Consider the following 24,654-nt stretch of genomic DNA (forward strand, 5'->3'; position numbering starts at 1 on the left):
GAAAAACAGTATCTGTGTGTGTATGTATGTGTACATATATATAACTGAATCATTTTACTGTGCACTTAACACAACATTGCAAATCAACAACACTTCAATAAAAAAGAAGGCAATGGCACCCCACTCCAGTACTCTTGCCTGGAAAATCCCATGGGCGGAGGAGCCTGGGAGGCTGCGGTCCATGGGGTCTCTAAGAGTTGGAACGACTGAGTGACTTCACTTTCACTTTTCACTTTTATGCACTGGAGAAGGAAATGGCAACCCACTCCAGTGTTCTTGCCTGGAGAATCCCAGGGACAGGGGAGCCTGATGGGCTGCCATTTATGGAGTCGCACAGAGTTGGACACAACTGAAGTGACTTAGCAGCAGCAGCAATAAAAAATAAATGTTACCTTCTTTTCTATTTTTGGAAAAATTTATGAAAAATTATAACTCTTATTTTAGTGTTTGGTATAAATTACCTGTGATGTTGCCTGGTCATTGGCTTTCCCTTGTGAAACATTTTTTGATTATTAACGAAGTCTCTTTACATGTTAGAAGTCTATTCAGATTTTCTATTTCTTTTTGAGGCAGTTTTAGTAACTTGTGTCTTTCTAGAAAATTTTCAATTCATCTAAATTACCTCTTTTATTGGTACACTCTTATTCATAGCATTCTTTCATAATTCTTTTTATTTTTGTAAGGTTGGTGATAGTGTGCTCTCTTTCATTTCTGATTTTAGTAATTGGAGTCTTTTTAAAGTTTTATCAATTTTGTTGACCTTGAAGAACTAACTCTAGCTTTTGTTGATTTTCTTTATTATTGTATCCATTTCATTTATTTCAGTTCTAATCATTATTATTTCTCCCTTATCCTTGCTTTGGGTTTAATTTGATAGTCTTTTTCCAGTATCTTAAAAAAAAATATTTATTTTTATTTAATTGGCTGTGCCAGGTCTTAGTTGCGGCGTGTGGGAACTAGTTCCCTGACCAGGGATCAAACCAAGGCTCCCTGTATTGGGAGCACAATGTCTTAGCCACTGAGCCACTGCAGAAGTCCTCCCAGTATCTTAAGTGAAATGTTTAATCATTGTTTGAGATTGTTTCTTTTTTTCCCCCCATGCAGGTGTTTGTTATTGTTCAGCTGCTAAGTTGTATCTGACTCTTTGTGAACCCATGAACTGCAGCACACCAGGCTTCCCTGTCCTTCGCTGTCTCCTGGAGTTTGATCAAACTCATGTCCATCAAGTCACTGATGCCACCAAACCATCTCATCCTCTGTCGTCCCCTTCTCCTCCTGCCCTCAATCTTTCCCAGCATCAGGGTCTTTTCCAAAGAATCTGCTCTTTATATCAGGTGGCCAACGTATTGGAACTTCAGCTTCGGCAACAGACCTTCCAATGAATATGTAAGGCTGATTTCCTTCAGGATTGACTGGTTGGATCTCCTTGCAGTACAAGGGACTCTCAAGAGTCTTCTCCAACACCACAGTTCAAAAGCATCAGTTCTTCAGTGCTCAGCCTTCTTTATGGTCCAACTCTCACATCCATACATGACTACTAGAAAAACCATAGCTTTGACTATACAGACCTTTGTTGGTAAAGTGATATCTCTGCTTTTTAATATGCTGCCTAAGTTTTTCATAGCTTTTCTTCCAAGGAGCGTCTTTTAATTTCATGGCTGCAGTTACCATCTACAGTAATTTTGGAGCCCAAGAAAATAAAATCTGTCACTGTTTCCATTGTTTCTCCATCTATTTACCATGAAGTAATGTGATTACAAGTAGGCGTTTACAACTATAAATTTCTCCCTAAGAATTTCTTAGCTTCCCTGGTAGCTCAGGTGGTAAAGAATCCACCTGCAATGCAGACGTGGGTTCAACTCCTGGGTTGGGAAGATACCTGGAGAATGGAATGGCAACCAACTCCAGTATTCTTGCCTGGAGAATTCCACAGATCAGGGGAACCTGGTGGGCTACAGTCCATGGGGTCGCAAAGAGTTTGACAGAACTGAGTGACTAACATGCATGCATATGAGAATGGCTTAAATTACATCTCGTACATTTTAGTATATTATATTTTCATTTTCACTCATTCATCCTAAAATATTTTCTAATTTTTCTTTTGACTTCCTCTTTAACCCATTGGTTATTTAGTAGTGTACTGGTTAAATTCCTCATTATTTGTTAATATCCCAAATTTCTTCCTGTTATTAATTTCTAATTTCCACTGTGATCAGATAAATACTTTCTATAATTTCGATCCCTTTAAATTTATTGAGGATTTTTTTTTTATAGCCTAGCATAGTCTATCCTGAGCATAGACTCAGACAAATGTGTGTTCTGATGTTGTTGCGTGGAATTTTCTATAGATGTCTATCAGACTGTTTTGCATATAATGTTCAAGATTTCCATTTACTTTGTTGATAGTCTACTTTGATGTTCTATCCATTATGGGGGAAGGTAGTGAACTCATGAATTGTTTTTGCGAAATTGTCTATTTTTCCTTACATTTCTGTTTGTTTTTATTTCATGTATTTCAGAGTTCTGATGTTGAGGGCATATATAGGTCTATAGTTATTATAACATTCTTATAGTTTGACTCTTTCATTATAAATATCCCACTTTATCTCTAGTACCATTTTCTTTTCATTTTAAAGTCTATTATATTTGATATTATTGTAGTCATTCTAGCTTTCCTTGGTTGCTGTTTACATGATTTTATCTTTTTCCATTCTTTTACTTTCAATCTATTTGTATCTTGGAACCGAATAAGCTTCTTCTGTAGACAGTAAATAGTTGGATCATGTTTCCTATCCAATTTGACAATTTCTGCCTATTTATTGGATTATTTAACCTATTTGCATTTAATATTATTATTAATATAGCTGGATTTATGTCTGTCATTAAAATTTTTATTTTCTACTGTCTAATGTAATGACTGTTTAATGTCCATCTAGTCAAGGCTATAGTTTTTCCAGTAGTCATGTTTGGATGTGAGAGTTGGACTATAAAGAAAGTTGAGCAATGAAGAATTGATGCTTTTGAACTGTGGTTTTGGAGAGGACTCTTGAGAGTCCCTTGGACTGCAAGGAGATCCAACCAGTCAATCCTAAAGGAGAACAGTCCTGAATATTCATTGGAAAGATTGATGTTGAAGCTGAAACTCCAATACTTTGGCCACCTGATGCAAAGAGCTGACTCATTTGAAAAGACCCTGATGCTGGGAAAGATTGAAGGCGGGAGGAGAAGGGGACGACAGAGGATGAGATGGTTGGATGGCATCACTGACTCAGTGGACATGAGTTTGAGTAAACTCCGGGAGTTGGTGATGGACAGGGAGGCCTGGCGTGCTGCAGTCCATGGGGTCGCAAAGAGTCAGACATGACTGAGCGACTGAACTGAACTGAACTAATGTCTTTTTGTTTCTGTTCCCCCTACTGCTCTATTTTGAATTAAGTGAATATTTTGTAGAGTAGTACTTTAATTACTGTGATTACTTTTTCACTATTTTTAAACTTATTTTGTTAGTGATTGCTCTAGGGGTTACTATGTACATATTATCAGAATCTATTTCAGATTTAAACATACTTAACTACAGTGTGATATAGAAACATTACTTCCATGCAGTGTTAGTCTTTCTTTCCCCTTTCCTACTATGATTGTTATACATGTCACATGTATATATGCTATTAATCCACCAATAGTACTATCTTATATAATTTTATATGTATTAAACAGGCTGAGAAAAGATGGGAACAAGTTTATTAGAGTTTGTTAGAGTAACCTTTCTTACTGATTTTGGCTCCCTATTTATGTTCTAAGGATTCAAGTTACCATCAGGGGTCCTTTCCTTAGTACAACACAGCTTTGCTCTCACCTACCTTCTTGATGTTGTTATTGTCAAATATATTACATTTCTATATGTTCTGGTCCGACAGTACAACTACAAGCAAAATATACAATTGTACTTTAAATTAGTTTAGAAAAGAAATATGAAGACATATTCATTTATATCAGCTTATAACTAGAATGAATTATTTTGTTTATTGAAAAAGTTAAGTTTAAAATAAAAGATTGAATATTGTGTGGCTCCATCCACCCACTTTCTAACTCATATGTTGAAGCCCAATGTGCTTGTGTTAGAAGGCGAGGCCCCTGGAGGTCGTTAGGTTTAGATGAAGTCATTAATGGGAGGCTCCCATGAGGTTAGAATTCTTACCAGAAGAAGAAGAAACACCAGAGCTTCCTTTCTTGGCCATACACACAGGCTGTATGAGCACCAGGCAAGGTGATGGCTGCCTACAAGCCAAGATAAGAGGCCTCAGACCGTAACCAACCCTGCCAATACCTAGATTTTGGACTTTTCTAGGCTCTAAAACTGTGAGAAAAAATGTTTAAGTCACTCAGCTTATGGCATTTCACTATGGCTTTATGGCATGGCAGCCTGAGGTAAGACATTAAATTAACACCATCTCATTTAAAAACATCTCTAAGATTTGTTTTGACAAAGAGGGCTTTTTTTAGCTCTCTCTTTCACTGACTCCCTGGTGAACTGGTTAGACTATGGTTCTGCTTGTTGTTTTTAATTATAGGAGCTTTTTTGGGGGGGGGGTGTGAGTGCCCTAATTTAATAGGTTAAGTATTAGTTTCTTTAAGATATATTAATCAATTGAAAAAAATTAAAAAACCCATTGGAACTAAATGAGCAAAAGATATGAACAGGAGGAAATATAAATTGTTTTTAAACATATGAAAAGATTGTCAACCTCACTTATAATTAAAAAATACAAGTTAGAGCTATGCAAAAATAACATTTTCATGAGCAAGATTGGTAAAAATAAAAAATGATAATATAGCCCCAATATTGTTGATGGGAATATACAGTTACAATAATCTCTAAACAGTGCTTCCCAATACCTATCAAAATTACAAAAGCTCATCTTTTAATTTCGAAGTTCACTTCTCAGCATTTATTCAAAGAGATACTAGTATATACAAAAGATGACATGGCTGCATTGCTTGTAATAGTGAAAAGCTAATAATCTCTTAATGGGAGGTTGTTGAAATAAATTGTGGTACATCAGCTTTAGCATGTGATGTGCCTTGGCTGACAGCATGGTGACAGATGTGATGGACGCAGTATCTTGAAAGGCATGGATTAGGCTTGCTTGCTCTTGTGCTTCTACTGCCTCGGGGGCTATTCCACTGGTCTTGGGAAGAACGTAACATCCATTTGGAACAGAACTGTCTTCAGATAAGGTGTTTCAGTCAAGCCCAACCTAAAATAGAACCCACCAATCAATTTGTAGAAGTATGAGCCAGCCCAGCTTAGCCAAGTTTGCCAACCAAGTCCAAGCCAAACCATCCAATCCTCAGCCAACATACAGATGCATAAGCTATGCTTATAAAGAATTGTTTTAAGCCACTGAGTTTTCAGTGATTTATTCAGTTTTTTTTTATTTAGTGAGTTTCAGTGGTTTATTACACAGCAAGTGAGGCAGCTAATTACACTGTCCAGTGAATACTGTCTGCCCATTAAAGAATTCTTTAATACCCAAATAATGTAGAATCTCTGAGTCTCATGGTTCAGTTAAATGTGGTTCAGAACAACCTGCAGTGTTCACTTTGTGAATGGAAATTTGTGAAATGGAATTTGCATACACTTGCATAAGATCTAACTGGAAAGATACAAACAGAAACCTGATAAAAGCTGGTTGTCTGTAGAGAAGTTAAATGGAAAGTCAAGGAACAGGAGTGAAAGGAGGTTTTCCTTTTATAACCTTTCTTCCACTTTTGAATTTTCAACAGCTTAAATGCATTATATATTCAAAAAAAGAAATTATTTTTTTAAAACTCAGTCTATTCATAGAACTCCAAATTCTTCCATTATCTAATAGAACAGAAAAAAAACCTAAAATCAGTTAACTTTTTATTCTCTTGACAAGGGCCAATTTTGCTTCAATAACTGCAGAATCTTTATTATTTTCCTTAAATTAGGAGTTTGAACGATGTTTATCTAGGAGTAGAACTCTATTATTATTTCCTTGTAGCTAGAATACATATGCAAAGGACTCTTAAAACTCAATTGTAAGAAGACAAATGACTCAATAAAAAAAATGGACAAATCAATTGATTAGACACTTCATGAAAGAAGAAAATACAGGCAACAAATACACACATTAAAAGGTGCTCAACATCACTGAAAAATTAAAAGCAAAATTAGATACCACTACACACAATTTAGTATATCTAAGATTTAAAAATGTAATGATATCAAGTATTGGAAGGATGTGGAGCAACTGGAACTCTTCTTCACTAACGTAGAATGAACACTTTTTTCACTAATGGGAAGTAATGTAAAATGGTATAATCACTTTAGAAACTCAGTTTGGCATTCCTGATAAAGTTAAAAATGAATCTACCATATGACCTAATTCCACCTGTTGATATTTGCCCAAGAGAAATGAAAGTATATGCCCACAGACTCAAATGTGAATGTTTATCACAGCTTCATATGTGACAGCCCCAAACTGGAAAAAGTCCAAATGTCCATCAATAGGTAAAGGGATAAACAAATTTTCCTATATCCATATCACAGAATACTACTTAGTAAAGAAATGAAAATGAATTTCTGATACTCATAACATGTATAAATCATAAATTAATTATGTTGAGCGAAAAAAATCCAGATGAAAAAAGAGCACATACTATATGATTCCATTTATATAAAATTCTAGAAAATTCAAAGTCATCTATAGTGACAGAAATCAAATCAGTGGTTGCCTGGGCATGGCTTGGGGTGGGGGTGACATGTAGATAGAGAGATTACAAAAGGTCATGAGAAAACTTTTGAGGGTGATGAATTCATTAATTTCCTTGAATGATGTCAAAACTTACCAATTTGTCATTTTAATTATCTACAAAAGAAACTTGAAGAAGAAACCAAATGTTAGGATTTGTCAAGCTAAGTAGTTGACAAACTTTTGTTATAAATTCTCTGTTTCTAATGTGTTTTCTACATTTAATAACAAAATAATTTAATTCAATTTTTAAAAGTGAAAGTCAAGTTGCTCATTCGTGTCCAACTCTTTGTGACCCCATGGACTGCAGCCTGCCAGGCTCCTCCATCCATGAGATCTTCGAGGTAAGATTACTGGAGTGGGTTACCATTTCCTTCTCCAGGGAGGAAACTAGATTTCTCTCACTTGAGCTGATTTAATAAATTGATAGAAACAATAATTTCCATGAAAACAGGGCTTTTGTCTGTTTAATTCACCATTTCATCCCCAGTTCTCAGGACAGGGCCTAGAAGCCCTTACACCCTTCAAAATTACTTATCTAACACATAATGAATAAACTCAATTTATTCACCCTACTGGTTATTTTCTTAAAGAAGATTTCCAATTTCTTATGGTAAAGCTTAGAAGTTACGGAACATCTGTAGTAATTACCTGTACTGTGGAGGGTGCCAAGAGAATCAGAAACCTTTACAGGGTAATTACTTGTATTCGGGCAGCTTGCACCAGCAAAGCCCTATTGTTTGTTGATAGGTGGCATCCGGTCTGATTATTAAACATTTAGTGGTCAGTGACTGAACCATACTAGTTGTAAACTATTTTGAATATCACCTCTTTGCAAATGTCATCATTTGTCATCATCACCAGTACTTTGTGGGTTCAAGGCTCTCTTTATGTCACATATTTCTCCTGCAGGCTTTTGTTCAAGTTCAAAATAGGTATCCTTTGACATGTACTTTATACCCAACTCCTTTATTCTAACATTTTAAATGAATTAAAATATTTGTTATTAACTACAGAAGACACATAACATCCACTCATTGTTCAGGCCATAAGATTTGATGCTGGCTTGTTTCGCTAGTTAAACATTTTTTTTCACTGCCAAGGTAATGTGATAAATTTCTATTCCAAAACTTACAATATTTTCAGTCTTCTCTTCTGGATTTTTGTATGGGGGAGCTAAACCAAATCTGATAAATATTTGCTTTTTGGCTTTAAATATCTCAAGCAGTGCTACAGGCAACTTATTGAACTATGTCCTTTAGCTCACCGGATATGACTTGGAAAATAGACTAAAGACACCTAGGTCATATATCTAAGCTTCGGCCCAAGTCTATCTGCTGAACCTCTGCCATGGACATGCACTAGACTGCCTATCAATGTGCCAGAATTAGAAAATTTTTAAGAAAAATTTCTGGCTTTGGAGATGGCTCTATTTGGAAGACAAAGTGAATTCCACACAAAAAGGCACATTAGTAAACATTTATTGAACTGTATTAAATTTAATTGAAATTAATTAAATTTGGATGGTAGCTACAATTGTAACTGCTCCCATTGCTGGGCTGAATTCCAGTTTTGGTTTAGAACCCAGTTTGGGCAAGAACTAGATAAATGGAAAATCTTCAATGTCAACTTCAAAGTTGAATTAATTTACATTAGAAAAAGAGTATTAGGTAACACTACTGAATTAAATATTTATTACAATTTCTTTTGAAAAGACAATAATTACAAACAAATAAGCTAGGTCTTCTAAGTGAATAAGTTCACTGTTCTATCCTCTCCTCTAGGTATTTTTCAGCTTCCTTACAGTAAATTTGACTCTTCCATCTAGAATTATTAGGATTTCTCTTGGACATCATTTAAAATATAGAAGTTATCTGTTATGTCATATGTTTTAGAATTATAAATGCTTGTATTCTCCCCTCCATGCTGAATAAATCAACAAGATTTATAGATTCTACCTCAAGTATTTATATGGGCTATTTTCAACCTTTTTAAAAACAACCATTTTATTAAGACTTTATATAAAGCATACCTTCATGTAAATTTAAAAAATACATATTATACTAACTATAATATAAAAGAGAAATAAGAGCATAATTAATAAATAACAGGTAGTATAATATATAAATGATTATACTGCTGCTGCTAAGTCGCATCAGTCGTGTCTGACTCTGTGCGACCCCATAGATGGCAGCCCACCAGGTTCCTCTGTCCCTGGGATTATCCAGGGAAGAATACTGGAGTGGGTTGCCATTTCCTTCTCCAATGTCTATACTAGAAGACCTAGTGAAGTGTTAATTGCACCCCAGGTGGCATAGTGGTAAAGAATCTGCCTGCAATGTAGGAGACCAGGGTTTGATCCCTGGGTCAGGAAGATCCCCTGGAGAAGGGAATGGCAACCCACTCCAGTATCCTTGCCTGGAGAATCCCATGGACAGAGGAGTGTGGTGGGCTACAGTGCATGGGGTCAGAGAGTCAGACACGATTGAGTGACTCACACACACACACACACACACTTATAAACAGGCTGCTGCTGCTGCTGCTAAGTCGCTTCAGTTGTGTCCGACTTTGTGCGACCCCATAGACGGCAGCCCACCAGGCTCCCCTGTCCCTGGGATTCTCCAGGCAAGAATACTGGAGTGGGTTGCCATTTCCTTCTCCAGCGCATGAAAGTGAAAAGTCAAAGTGAAGTCACTCAGTCGTGTCCGACTCTTAGCGACCTCATGGACTGCAGCCTATCAGGCTCCTCCGTCCATGGGATTTTCCAGGCAAGAGTACTAGAGTGGGGTGCCATTGCCTTCTCAGTATAAACAGGCTAGGACTTGAGAAATTAGACTAAGATTCAAATTAATAGTGAAATTTGTTTGTCTTTCAATTAGACATTTTGAAATAAGAATTACTGTAAATGCAATAAATACAAAGGCACACGGATATGGTTGATTTGTATTAGTGATTCAAATACCATGAGCAACACAGCTGTCAGAGACACAATTTTGGTCGCGTCCCAAATAAAACAATATTTATTTTTCCTTTGATGAACACAGTAGCTGCCTTCCTGGAAAATTCAGCATATACTAAAACCATTCTATAAGTATTTGCAATTTAAATGTAGGATGGTTATTTAGGTTTTCACCTACATGAATGCCTAGATGGATACTTGAAAGTCATGTGGGAAGCAGGATAATTTTTCATTGTATGACACTGTCCCTTTAATTGCATGATGTCTAACATCCCTGGCCTCTGCAGGCTAAATGCCAGTAGTTCTCCCCATTGACCATAACAACCAGAAAATGCTTCCAACAAATATCCAAAATGCCCACTAGGGGCAGTGTCACCCTGGAGAACACTGGTCTACATAACTGTTTCTGCCTTGTCAATCTTTTTAACACTGCTTTGGTTTATAGTTCTTCAACATCTATCACTTGGCTCTCCCAATTTCTCTGTGTCCCTAGTCTCTCTGCCTGTGAATTTATCCTTCAAATAGATCGCGAAGGTGATCTTTGTAAAATACACACCTAATCACGTCATTCTCCTGCTGAGTATCTTTGGAGGCTTCCCAGCTCTACAGGATGAAATCAAACTTTTTTGAATAGAGGGCAGTAATCGTATTCCAGTTCAGTTCAGTTCGGTTCAGTCGCTCAGTCGTGTACGACTCTTTGCGACCCCATGAATCGCAGTACACCAGGCTTCGCTGTCCATCACCAACTCCTGGAGTTCACTCAGACTCACGTCCATCGAGTCAGTGATGCCATCCAGCCATCTCATCCTCTGTTGTCCCCTTCTCCTCCTGCCCCAAATCCCTCTCAACATCAGAGTCTTTTCCAATGAGTCAACTCTTTGCATGAGGTAAACCCATGCTCCTACCACTTTCCAATGCGTGCTCTGCTGTGCTCTTTCCCCATGTGGTCTTTAGAACTGAACAAGTTTTCTGAGTCTTTCCACCAACTTGGCGATCTTCTGTCTGGCAAGTTCCTACTAATTCAAAATGCAATTCAGGTATTACTTCCCCAAAGAAATCTTCTTCAATCTCCCTAGTCCCCCTGCCCTTTGCACTCACCCTGTTTTGTAACTGGTAGGTAGCCTGTGTTCACCATTAGACTGTGAGATGTCTGAAGGCAGAGATTTTTATCCTATCTACCTTTATATTCTAAGAACATCAAATAGGTAGAAGTATACAGTAAGGTCTTAGACAGTTAAACACATTTAAAGTTGAATAATCCTATAATGTTATTTGGAAAGTTCTACAGATTGCTATAGAATTATTTTTTTTTACCTTTCAATATTTTCCCATTCTTAAAGAAACATATATTTCCATCCAGTTCAATCTTTCTAATATTACAGCCTTTTAGCTTGTTCTATTTTTAGTAATTATTTAATTTCTGATAAATCCTGAAATGGCTTCACTTTTTCTTTTACCAGCTTCAACTCCCATTGTATTGACTCATGAAACAAATATGTCCTTTCAACCCATTCCGAAGTTGATATTTTCACTTAATTTAGTGTATATATCTCAGATAAGAAGCTTATTTCTTTCTCAAATGATTTGAAATCAGCACGTGAGTTTTCTTTTTAGTCATTAGCAATTAAAAATATTTTTCATGAATGTATAACTTTTTTCATGCAAACTGTCAAATTGATTGTTCTGGTTTTAAGTGTTGATTCATGGTTTTACAACATGTGTGGTTGATGTTCACCAATGTTTAATTTTGTTTTAGAAATTCTTTAGATTTGAGAGTGTTCACCTTTTTCAGTTCCTTTGCTAATTTGCAAAATTAACTAGTCTCAAATAATCTTGATGTTTGTCCGTGTTGGACCACATGGTTTCTCTCTTCTGGTTACCACTGGGGTAACCATAATCATCCGTCTTTTTTTTTTTTTTTTTTTTAATACTACATTGTTCTTTGCCTTCCCAGAATTTAACAGCAATATTTCAAAAATTTACTAATGACTTTCCTCTGGGTCATTAGAAGAAAAATGGTTCCTGGAGAAACAATGTGCTGCATAAATAATAGTGCAGAGACATTTTCCTGGAGGCTACAATGTGACCTATGAAATACACTAGATTGGTTCTTCTCCATTAGGACATTCAGATCCTTCTTTTATTTTGGAAGGGAAGAATAAATGGAGGAAAATGTGCTTTGAAATTCTCTGTCCTGCTTTAGAGCATGTAAATAGCATCACACACAAAAAATTTTCAAGCTGTCAGGAGTTAAGCAAGTATGATAATTTCGGATAATTAAATGCTTAAGACAATCAAAATAGAACTCATCCTAGTAAGCTTTTCTCACTTGAAGGAGAGTTCTTCAAAAAGTAGTTACTGATCTTACTGTCTTTCAACAGGGCAGTTTTTAAAATGTGGTTAAACAGTCCACACTACATTTTGCAATCTTTAAAACAAAGAAAGTATGGACACAGAACAAGGCATAGTTGTTTTAAAATTTTTAAAATCATGAATAATATAATACATAGACTATGATCCCATTCATATAAAAATATTAGAAACAAAAGTAAAATATATACAAACAGAGAGACTGGAAAGATACACACAGTAAACTGCCCTCAGTGTTATGCAATGAAAGCTTTTATTTCTGTCTGTTTCTTCCACCAGGTTATGAACTCTTTTGTTACCAGATCAAATATAGGATGCCCAGTTAAATTAGAGTTTCAGGTAAAAAGGGATTTTTTTTAAAGCATAGGTACATCCCAAATATTGCACGGAGCATATTCATACTAACAAATCATTCATTGTATACCTGGAATTCAATTTTAACTGAGTGTCCTGTATTTTTATTTGCTAAATCTGGCAATTCTACTTGAAGAAGACCTTAGACTATCCATCCTTGGACTCCTATAACTAACATAGTTACAGTGAGTTGGTGGGTACAAAACAAATGGCAAGCGGGAGAGTAATGAAGATTAAGAATAACACAATAATAACAGGCAATTTTGCCAAGCATGTTAGATATCTTATCTCAATTCTCATGGAAATGTCATAACGTTTTATTAGTGGTCCTATTTCACAGGTTAAGAAACAGAAGTATACTGAAGCCACACAGTAAGTGTTGGAGCTAAAAATGACCCCACATTTCTGAGTCCTGATTCAGCAGCCATAACCAACTAACTGCCAGCTGCAGGCAGGTAGAAGAAAATAAGGAGAAAGCAAACCAGGGGAGAGGCTTTGGTTCTGCCTAAGGGATGCAGTGTACGACTTTGCACAAGTGCCTCAATTTTGCCTAGAGGTGGAATGTGAGATACACATGAAAAGCAGACAAATCTGGGCCCAGTCCTTACCTCCAACCACACATTAGAACAAGTTATATAATTTATTTCAGCTTCAGTTTTCTCCTCTTTAAAACTGGAGTGAGAGAATCTACCTGAGTACTGATGGGAAGAACAAATGAGATGATTTCTGTAAAGTGATCAGCAGGAGGTTTGGCAAGTAAAAGACACTGTCAATGTGAATTAGTCTCAGCTCAGAGCCCCAGTTTTTTCATTTGTAAAACAGAATAATTATACGAATAACTACTGGTATCTATATTGCCGAGCTGATGTGAGATCAGATGAGAATATATCTTTCTAAATTCTAAAGATATTTAGAATCTTCTTACTCTCCTCAATAGAGCAGAACCAGAATACCAAGGCAGAGCATTAGTATTTTTTTTTTCCCATGAATAACTAATTTTGTTTAAAAATTATCATACAGTAAAACTAATTCAGTGTACAAGGTTTTGTAAATTTTAACGCATGTCTAGACTTATGTAACCACCACCACCATCAGGATACAGAACATGACTCCAGCTTTTGAGATTCTTTTTTTGAAAATGTTTCACATTCGTATTACAAAGCACTTTTAAAAACAGGAAAAAGATTTAGATAAAAGTGCTGAGGATGCAAATGAACAAAACTGGCTTTTTGCACAAATTTTTTGCAGTTTTCACGCCCTCTAGGTCTCACCTGGGCCCTTCTTGCTGTTGGCGGTGCAGTCTATTTCTTCCCACAAAAGTAATCAAGAAGTGACTTGAGAATTGGGATCTTTCCTTCACACTAAAGGCAGGCCCATGTCATAGGCACAAACTTCGGCATTCCTTATTGGATCCTTTTTATATTACCAGATCTTACTTTTTTGCAACTGTTTTCTCAGTTTTCTGAAATGAAGAACCTTGAATAACCAGCACTTTCTCACTCTTCTAGGGAAATTATTTTTTCGGGACAAAAGAGACAGACACTCATTGAGAGAACAAGAATAGAGCTTTCAGGACCCCAAACCTCTCCGGGGTAACAAATCCTCTCTGTAATCAATCATTCCGTCTCCTACCCCAATCCTAGCCTCTCTGCTCCTTGCCTACCGGGCGCATCCTGCGGCGTCAGACTTGGGTTACCAAACTTCTGTTCTCCTTGGCGGCCTCCCACCCCCACCCTGCGAACTCTCCCATCTAACCGACTTGCACTGACACACGGCTGCCACGAATGGGGAGGGGGCGGGTCCGCTTTCCGGTGACTCACGTCCTCGTTATTTGCCTTTTGTTTCTAGGACGCTTTGGCGGCCGTTTTCTTCCCTCTGCTTTTAATTTGGGGAGCAGGAAAACTAATGAATCACGAGTGAATCTCTTCTCCACCCATCTTTCCCCCTCTCCCTTCTTCCAGTTGGCTCTCTTCCCTTCACAAGTTCCGTAACTATCCGAGAAGTGCGGGGGGAGGGGGGCGGGACAGGTGGGGACGGATTAATTACACCTAAATCCAAAGTTGGCAGTCTAAAGCATCAGTTGGCTGGGGAGCCTTTCCGAAACTCCCTTGCAGGCAGCTGGGCGTTTTCGTGCTGCCGCTGTACATTTGCAGCTCATTTCCCTACGCTCCTGCCCTGTTATGCCTCAATCTACCTGGTTACCGCTTTAAGTGCCCAGATCAGGGCGAATTTCACGAGATGCACGAGCGGTTTTGTTCCAGTCCAAGGTAAAACCCAGTATGCAAAATGAGGAACCACCAAAGGATGCCAGGGAAAGGGGGAGAAAAAGGGATTCCCTCACCTTTTCCGGCACATTCCTTGTCAATTTCCACCAGAAGGAGGCGCGCGGTCTAGATCCCCCTCTCTTCTCCTTTCTTACATCCCGCTACCGAGCGCAGCCCAGGCTCGCCGCGCAGCCGGAGCAGCTTCTCCGGCAGCCCTGGCCCTCCGCACCCCCTCTCCCCGCCCCCCGGGTTGGTTTTTCCCAGCTGCGGAGGTTGGGCCAGGGGCTGGGGTGCGAGGAGTCGGCGCCCGCAGCGCGGAACGGGCAAGTCGCTGCGACTCTGGTGAGACTGGGAGTTATCTCGAGTGCGGAGGTGAGCGCCGGGGAGCAAGCGGAGGAGGCGAGAGCCTGGGGGGCGGGGGGGAATGGGGGCCTGGGGGGCGGCTCCGGGGCCCCTCCCCATCCTCAGGCAGGAGACTAGCACAGGTCCGGGGGTCCCACCGCCGCTTTGTTTGCGGCCTCACCCCCGCCTCCCTTTTGGAGATGACTTGAACGCCCTCGGGTCTGATGGGGCTGGCGGGGGCGCGGGCTGGGGGCGCCAGCCGAGTGCTTTCCACTTAATCCGTCAGGGTCCTGAAAGACATCAAAAGACTCCTGTAACCTGAAACTTCCATTGCGTCCCAACCTGGACCTGGAGGAGAGGTCCGTGCAGGGGCGGAGACCACGGAAGGCAGGTCGTCCGCGGAGGAGGTGGGGGGAAGGAGCTGGGAAGGAGAAGTTTTAGTCGGGAGGCGCTGGGAATTAAGCAAGAACTTTAGACGCGGGGGAAGAGTCTGATCGGGGAAAGGAGGAGGGCGAGAGCTGGGAAGGGTATATATAGTGAGGGCTCGGGACGCAGCAAGACTGTGTTTCGCCCCTCGGGTCGCCTGCCCCTCTGCTTGGGTAAGGATGTGCGTGGCGCTGGAGGAGGCGAGGCCCGGAAGGGCTTTCGGAGGGAGGTCTCGGGTACCCGGTGGGGTCGGCTTGGCTCGCGGCGGCCGATTCCTGCCCTCGGGGAGCCGCGAGCGCCACCACGCCTCACGCTTGTCTCCCGCTTGTCCCAGGTCGCGCAGCGGATCCTGCGGGAGGCGCCAACAAAAGAGGCGGGAGGTGCCACCCGGGGGCGGCGGCCGCAAGACGAGCGGGAGGAGGAGCGCTGAGCCGAGCGTCCTGACCGGCCGTGCGTACTTTCTGGAGGGACGGGGCGGGGGACTCGGCCCCGGGAGGGGGACGCCCGGTGGCCAGGGGGTTGGCCAAGTTCCGGCGGCGGCGTTGGCGGCGGCCCTCCTCCGCTCCCCCGAGAGGAAAGTTTTCTCCAGAAGCTTCCGGCCGGCCCGCGCCCTCCGGAGCCCCGTCTCCCGAACCTTCGGAGCGGGCGGCGTCCCAGCCCGGCTCCGGGGACACCCGAGCCGCGATGCCTGGGGGGTGCTCCCGGGGCCCAGCCGCCGGGGACGGGCGGCTGCGGCTGGCGCGGCTGGCGCTGGTCCTCCTGGGCTGGGTCTCCTCGACCTCCCTCCCCTCGTCGGCGTCCTCCTCCACCTCCTCGGCGTCGCTCCCGGCTCCCGCGGCGTCCGGCCAGCCCGCGCTGCCGGGCCGATGCCCAGCGCCGTGTGAGTGCTCCGAGGCGGCGCGCACCGTCAAGTGCGTGAACCGCAACCTGACCGAGGTGCCGGCCGACCTGCCCCCCTACGTGCGCAACCTCTTCCTCACGGGCAACCAGCTGGCCGTGCTGCCCGCCGGCGCCTTCGCCCGCCGGCCGCCGCTGGCCGACCTGGCCGCGCTCAACCTCAGCGGCAACCGCCTGAAGGAGGTGGACGCCGGCGCCTTCGAGCACCTGCCCGGCCTGCGCCAGCTCGACCTCAGCCACAACCCGCTGGCCGACCTCAGCCCCTTCGCCTTCTCGGGCAGCAACGCCAGCGTCGCGGCCCCCAGCCCCCTGGCGGAACTCATCTTGAACCGCCTCGAGCTCCCCGCGGCCGAGCGGCAGAACCTGAGCCTGGAGGGGATGGTGGCGGCGGCCCTGCGAGCTGGCCACGCGCTGCGGGGGCTCCGCCGCCTGGAGCTGGCCAGCAACCAGCTCCTCTACCTGCCCCACGACGTCCTGGCCCATCTGCCCGGCCTCCGGCACCTGGACCTGCGCAACAACTCGCTGGTGGGCCTGACCCACGTGTCCTTCCGGAACCTGACGCACCTCGAAAGCCTGCACCTGGAGGACAATGCCCTCAAGGTCCTGCGCAACGGCACCCTTGCCGAGCTGCAAAGCCTGCCCCACGTCCGGGTCTTCCTGGACGACAATCCCTGGGTCTGTGACTGCCACATGGTGGACATGGTGGCCTGGCTCAAGGAGACCGAGGTAGTGCAGGGCAAAGGCAGGCTCACCTGTGCGTTCCCGGAGAAAATGAGGCATCGGGTTCTCTTGGAACTCAACAGCTCCGATCTGGACTGTGACCCTATCCTCCCGCCATCCCTGCAGACGTCTTATGTGTTCCTGGGTATTGTTTTAGCCCTGATAGGCGCCATCTTCCTCCTGGTTTTGTATTTGAACCGCAAAGGGATAAAGAAGTGGATGCATAACATCAGAGATGCCTGTAGGGATCACATGGAAGGGTATCATTACAGATACGAAATCAATGCGGACCCCAGGTTAACAAACCTCAGCTCGAATTCGGATGTCTGAGGACAGAACCAGGACAACTCTGCATGAGATGTAGACTTCAGCTTTATCCCGTCCTAGGCTTGCTTCACCTCCACCCTCCACTGTAGCCGCCAGTGACCTTGACTGAAAGCAGCGAAGGGAATTTGCTCCCTTCTTCTGTAAAGTTTCTTGGTGTGTTCTGTTACTGTGGGACGATGAACAACTGTGCATAGTGTTTTATCCTCTTCCTTCTTGGAACTCAACATGTGTGGAGGGATGTTTTCAAGTTTCAGCATGAACATGGCCTCCTGGCTGTTTTTCTCTTAGTACAGTTCAAGGTGTAGCAAGTGTACTCTCACTGATAGCATTCAACAAAAGCTGCCTCAACTTTTTTGAGAAAAAGACTTATTTCATAAATATCAGTTTTATTCTCATGTACCGAAATTGTGGAGAGAATGATTGCATTTCATAAACTGCCTGCAGACCTTAGCAAGCTCTTCAGAGTAACTCCATAGTCCACAGGAGCCCCTGCATCCGAGAGCATGCTTACATTTTACTGTTCTGCATATTTCAAAAAATAACTTGCAACTTCAGATAACTTCTTGACAAGTTACTTTTTTGATTGCAGTTTATATGAAACTATGCTGAAGTTTTTTTATAAACTGCATCGAGAGCCAACAAACTAAATTGTTAAAAAAAATTCAATAAAGATTCTTAAAAGAATTACAGCTGTGTTCAAGTTTGCTATTTGAAAAAGGATTAGGGGCAGTGATACTGAATGGTTTTGGTTCTGCTGATAATTAAGCTGTTAGTTATAGCTGAGAATGAAACAGGAGCAGTGTCTTATACAGACAGGCTTTGGAGATAGATTTGAGATGGTGGATCCTTTCACAATTTACATAGAGAAGTTGAATATTCATGTGAAAGTTAATGCTATTCATTAAACAGTTTTGTAAAAGCATTATGAAGTTGGTAAGAAGGAAGATTTCTGTAAGACAAACAGTTCACATTTTGGGTTTCTTCCTAGGCTGATTAAGTTAGGACAGAACAAAATTAGTTACATAATACAACCCTCCATAGAAAATTGTTCTGTGGATTTTTAGAGCAGAGTGTGAAACAAATATAATGCAAATAAATGTATGAAAGTGAAGTGTCTTAAGACAATATTCTAAAATAAAAGATTTTAAAATGTAAATAAAAATTCCTAATATCATAATGTAAATTGGAACTTAGATTTTCTTGAGAATATATTTTTTTAAATGCATAAAATGGAACATACAGGGTTGATGGTTTGATTATCAGAGACCCTGCTAATGTGCTTAAAAAATTCTCATGGTATGATATGAATTTGAGGAAATACCCAGAGCTAACTGTCTATAATTATAAACAAGTGTCTCTATGAGTTTCTTATGTTCAATTCAGTATTTAAGAATTTCGGGACATTTTGCTAAGTTAAATTCGAAGTTAGCATATACACCTTTATGAAGAATGAATCACATTTAATGGTAAATAAAAGCAATTGGTTAATGAAGTGGTATTGTCAACGATAGGCAAGAATTTCTTTTTTTTTTTTCAGTTTATTATTTGCCAATTAAGCTTAAGAGTAAATTCCATTAATCTCTAACCTCTTATATAAAGTGATCTTAATTTAGCTATTATTGTTTAATTTAAAGTGTAGGTAAATTTGTATCAGTAAGTCTTAGGGCCCTTCTTTCCCTTTAAAATGATTAGAGAGTTTTATATTTGAAATAAAATTTAAGTTTCCATATTTTTATAAATGAAATAGGATTAGGTAGTACTTTAGTTGTAGAAATGTTTTTTTAGAATAGAATAGAAACATTTTCCCTCTTTGAGTTAAGCTCAGAAGTTTTCAAAATAGAGCTAAAAATATCTGAATTTGTTCCTTGTTTAGATTAGACAGATATGATATTTTAATTTTAACTATATTAAGTTTTCTAAGGCTCATTTTATGAAATAGTATTCATTATTTTGGGGTTATACTTTAGATCCTATAATTACCTAAGAAAAGGTTAAATATATGGTACTTAATATTCCATTAAACATTTTAAATGTTCACCAGGAATTCATAAACTGGCCAGCTGCCATTATTTCCTAAGGATGATGCCAAATTATCAAAAACATCTAATAAATAAAAGCACACCATCTTAGGAATGAACTGCCAATGGACTTTCATTGGTAAGTCTGCTGGTATTGTACAAAACAACCAGTTGTAATATTTATAGAGTCTCTGTTCAGAAGAATTATTTCATCATGTGAGAGTCTAACAGTTAAAACTGACCTTTATCTAAGATCCAGGAAAGCAGTAGATGGGTTAGTCTAGATTTTCTCATCATCAACTCACTGAAGCAGAATCTGTGGTACAGTGAAGCTGAGTTTTTAGCCTGTTAAGTGATGGCTTTTTTGAAGTTTGATTTCTTGCTTCTTCCTCTGTATAATCTTCCCAATTTAATAGCATATCACTGCTTGCTATTCCCCAAAACATGGCAATACACATTCTTAAGGTAAAAAATATTACTGTTTGAAAACAATTCTATTGTATGGTTATAATACTCTAAGTCTATAAGCTTGTAGGGCTTCTCTGGTAGCACAGCTGGTAAAGAACATGCCTGCAATGCAGAAGATCTGGGTTCGATCCCTGGGTTGGAAAGATCCCTTGGAGGAGGGCATGGCAACCCACTCCAGTAATCTTGCCTGGAGAACCCCATGGACAGAGTAGCCTGGCAGGCTACAGTCCATGGGGTAGAGTCAGACACAACTGAGCCACTAAGCACAACACAGCATAAGCTTCTAATGCATTCTGAATTCCTTGGCAGATAGGTACTACAAAAATCCAATAAGGATAACAGAATAGGCAAAAAGAAAATGACAGTATCATCACTTGAAGTGCACTTGTTTTAAACACTGTTTCTTGGTATCATTATGCATTATCGATTCTAGAAACCTACAAGTAATCCATTTTTGAAATTTACTTTGCTTGGTGATACATTCTGTTACTCAGCAAAGATTTCAGCAGAAAACACCCTTTTTTCTTTACCAGTTTCATTTGAATAAAGTTAGAAAAATACTTAAAAATGTAAGCACTTGATAAATCCCTCAATTTAAAAGGTTATTAAAATGTCCAATAAATTTCAATTTAAAGTGGCAAGAATTTAGGCTAATATACCTTGACCCTGAATTGCAACTCCCCCCTTTCAATGGACTAATTCAGTTTGCAACATTAATACATGTATCATCAATTTTGCTGCCCCATGTGATTCAATAGTGACCCATGAGGCACATTTATATCTTATAACTGACAGATTTTTCTTACAAAGTGAGGAGTCTTTGAAGCACATTAAATAAAAAATTTAAAGACAGAAGGGCTGCTTAAATTGAAAGACTGATAATAGATAAGTTTTTTCCCCCCCAGAGGTAGAGAAAAGATTGGTTGAAATAAATGGTAAATCCTTTAAAATTACCTTAATTGGGAGCAAATGTGGATTATGGTCACCTCAATATATAATCAGAAATAAGTTACAGCTTTGTTTTCTGTCTTAACTAAAGTGGGTAGGGAAAAAAAAAGATCCCAAATGAACTGTCATTGTTTCCTTAGGGATTCTGTGTGTCATTCATTTCAGTTGCTTGGTTGTGTCCAACTGTTTGTGACCCCATGGACTGCAGCACGCCAGGCTTCCCTGTCTATCACCAAGTGCCGGAGCTTGCTCAAACTCATGTCCATCCAGTTGGTGATGCCATCCAACCATCTCATCATCTTAGACTTGTGTTCCAAATATGGGACTTACTTACTTGACGACATCAGAGGCTTTGCAGCTCAAGTTTGGGAAGCTTTGCTATCATCTGTGCAAGGTTAAAACCAATTTGGCCCGTGCTTTCTTCCTGCTCCAAAATCCATTTAGTCATCCATCCTTCAGAGAGCAGCATCCTAAAGTGAAGACAGACATTTTTCAGATGAGATTCAAGTTTCACTTTTACACTTGTGCGAGGATTTTTCATAGTAAAGGAGAGGGAAGAAGGAAATGAGATTTCTAGATTGTATATGCAAAAGACCTCGATGTCTTTTTAAAATCTTTCAGTAATTCTGCAGTGCTGTGCTTGAAATAGTTTAAGAAAATATATTCTGTATTGTCCAGGTGATCCTGTGTTTTAGAAGGAGAAAAACAGCTTCTTCAGGGTGTTTTGTATAGGTATTTTTCATTCCTAGAAATGTTTGATTAAAAACACAGGCTGGTTTTATGTTGTTTTACCTTTTTTTTTTTCAGTTTTTTTTTTAATTTATTTTTTATTGAAGGATAATTGCTTTAAGAATTTTGTTGTTTTCTGTCAGACCTCAACATGAATCAGCCATAGGTATACACATATCCCCTCTCTTTTGAACCTTGCTTCCATCCCCCTCCCCATCCCACTCCTCTGCTACTGCTGCTAAGTCGCTTCAGTTGTGTCCGACTCTGCGCGACCCCATAAACGGCAGCTCACCAGGCTCCCCCGTCCCTGGGATTCTCCAGGCAAGAACACTGGAGTGGGTTGCCATTTCCTTCTCCAATGCATGAAAGTGAAAAGTGAAAGTGAAGTCGCTCAGTCGTGTCCAACTCCTAGCGACCCCATGGACTGCAGCCTACCAGGCTCCTCTGTCCATGGGGTTTGCGAGGCAAGAGCACCAGAGTGGGTTGCCATTGCCTTCTCCATCCCACTCTAGGTTGACACAAAGCCCCTGTTTGGATTTCCTGAGACATACAGCAAATTGGCTATTTTACATATGGTAATGTAAGTTTCCATGTTACTCTCTCTTGCCTTAAAAGAGGTCATCTCTTACCTTAAAACATTTTTGCAGCTCTAACTTTGCCATGGGTTAAACAAAAAAATCTAGATTTAAAAAATATTTAGTATATGATTTATGTATTTTTAACAAGAATCTGAATTCTCACTATTTTAAAATTGGATGGGCTCTTAAATGTGTCAAGCCCAGATTCTCATTCTACCCTACAAATGAATATCTAATAGTTGTGATCTGTTGTTATACAGCAACAACCAGGACTAGGTCTCAGGTTCCATCCTCCCCTTCCAGTCCTTTTTTGACCACATGATGGTATTGCTAAATATCTAACTTGAGACCTTTGAAATCCTCATGGCTAATTTTTAAAAAGGCAATTGATGTGAATTTGTTTTATTGTTTTTGCTTTGCACTCATTCACTATATTTGTTTAAATTTAACTTTCAGTGTGTTAAAAAAAAATGAGTTTCAGACCCCTGTTGCTGTTGTTGTTCATTCGCTCAGTCGTGTCCAACTCTTTGTGCCCCCATGGACTGCAGCATGCCAGGCTTCCCTGTTCACCATTTCCCAAAGCTTGCTCAAACTCATGTCCATTGAGTCAGCGATACCATCCAACCATCTCTTCCTCTGTCGTCCCCCTCTCCTCCTGCCTTCAGTCTTTTCCAGAATCAGGGTTTTTACTGATGAGTCAGCTCTTTGCATCAGGTGGCCAAAGTATTGGAGCTTCAGCTTCACCATCAGTCTTTACAGTGAATATTCAGGGTTGATTTCCTTTAGGATTGAGACTCCAAGGGACTCTCAAGAGTCTTCTCCAACACCACAGTTCAAAAGCATCAATTCTTTGGTGCTTAACCTTCTTTATGGTCCAACTCTCGCATCCATACATGACTACGGGAAAATCCATAGCTTTAACTATACAAACCTTTGTTGGCAAAGTGACATCTCTGCTTTTTAACACACTGTCTAGGCTAGTCATAGCTTTCCTTCCAAGGAGCAAGCACCTTTAATTTCATGGCAGCAGTTACCATCCTCAGCAATTTTGGAGGCCAAGAAGATAAAATTCGTCACTGCTTCTAATTTTCTCCCATCTATTTGCCATGAAGTGATGGGACTGGATGCCGTGATCTTAGTTTTTTAAATGTTGAGTTTTAGGCCAGCTTTTTCACTCTCTTCTTTCACTTTCAAGAGACTCTTTAGTTCTTCTTCGCTTTCTGCCATATCTGAGACTACTGATATTTCTCAGTCTTGATTCTGGCCTGTGCTTCATCCAGCCTGGCATTTTGCATGATGTACTCTGCATATAAGTTAAATAAGCAGGGTGACAGTACACATCCTTGACATACCCCTTTCCCAATTTTGAACCAGTCTGTTGTTCCATGTCCAATTCTGTTGCTCCTTGACCTGCATACAGATTTCTCAGGAGGCAGGTAAGGTGGTCTGGTATTCCCGTTTCTTGAAGAATTTTCCACAGTTTGTTGTGATCCACACAGTCAAAGGCTTTAGCATAGTCAATGAAGCAGATGGTTTTCTGGAATTCTCTTGCTTTTTTAATGATCCAGAGGATGTTGGCAATTTGATCTCTGGTTCCTCTGCCTTTTCTAAATCCAGCCTGAACATCTGGAGGTTCTCAGTTCACATACTGTTGAAGCCTAGCTTGGAGAATTTTGCTAGCATGTTAGATGAGTGCAATTGTGTTACTTTGCTAGCATGTTAGATGAGTGCAATTGTGTGGTAGTTTGAGCATTCTTTGGCATTGCCTTTCTTTGGGATTGGAATGAAAACTGACCTGTTCCAGTCCTGTGGCCTCACTGAGTTTTCCAAATTGGGTGGTATATTGAGTGCAGCACGTTCACAGCATCATCTTTTAGGATTTGAAATAGCTGAGCTGAAGTTTCATCACCTTCACTAACTTTGTTCTTAGTGATGCTTCCTAATGCCTCACTCCAGGATGTCTGGTTCTATGTGAGTGATGACATTATTGTGGTTATCTGGGTCATTAAGCTCTCTTTTATATAGTTCATCTATGTATTCTTGCCACCTCTTAATATCTTTTGCTTCTGTTAGGTCCATACCATTTCTGTCCTGTATTGTGCCCATTTTTGCATGAAATGTTCCCTTGGTATCTCTAATTTTCATGAAGAGATCTCTAGTCTTTCCCATTCTATTGTTTTCCTCTATTTCTTTGCATTGATCACTAAGGAAGGCTTTCTTAACTCTCCTTGCTGTTCTTTGGAACTCTGCATTCAGATGGGTCTATCTTTCCTTTTCTCCTTTGCCTTTCATGTCTCTTCTTTTCTCAGCTATTCATAAGGCCTTTTCAGACAACCATTTTGCCTTTTTTGCATTTCTATTTCTGTGGGATGCTTTTGGTCGTCGCTTCCTGTACAATGTCACGAATAGTTCTTCAAGCACTCTATCAGATCTAATCCCTTGAATCTATTTGTCACTTCTACTGTATAATCATAA

At 40.5% G+C, this 24,654-nt stretch overlaps 1 protein-coding gene across 1 annotated transcript; it reads left to right on the forward strand.

The window, feature by feature from the left end:
* The first annotated feature begins 16,058 nt into the window (after positions 1-16,058).
* Positions 16,059-18,123, forward strand: TPBG (trophoblast glycoprotein). Its single transcript, XM_055534884.1, has one exon. The coding sequence runs from the start codon at positions 16,179-16,181 to the stop codon at positions 17,439-17,441; it is 1,263 nt and encodes a 420-aa protein (XP_055390859.1). The 5' UTR covers positions 16,059-16,178; the 3' UTR covers positions 17,442-18,123.
* The last annotated feature ends 6,531 nt before the right edge of the window (positions 18,124-24,654 follow it).

The sequence above is a fragment of the Bubalus kerabau genome, chromosome 9 (genome assembly GCF_029407905.1).
Source record: "Bubalus kerabau isolate K-KA32 ecotype Philippines breed swamp buffalo chromosome 9, PCC_UOA_SB_1v2, whole genome shotgun sequence".
NCBI lineage: Eukaryota > Metazoa > Chordata > Mammalia > Artiodactyla > Bovidae > Bubalus > Bubalus kerabau.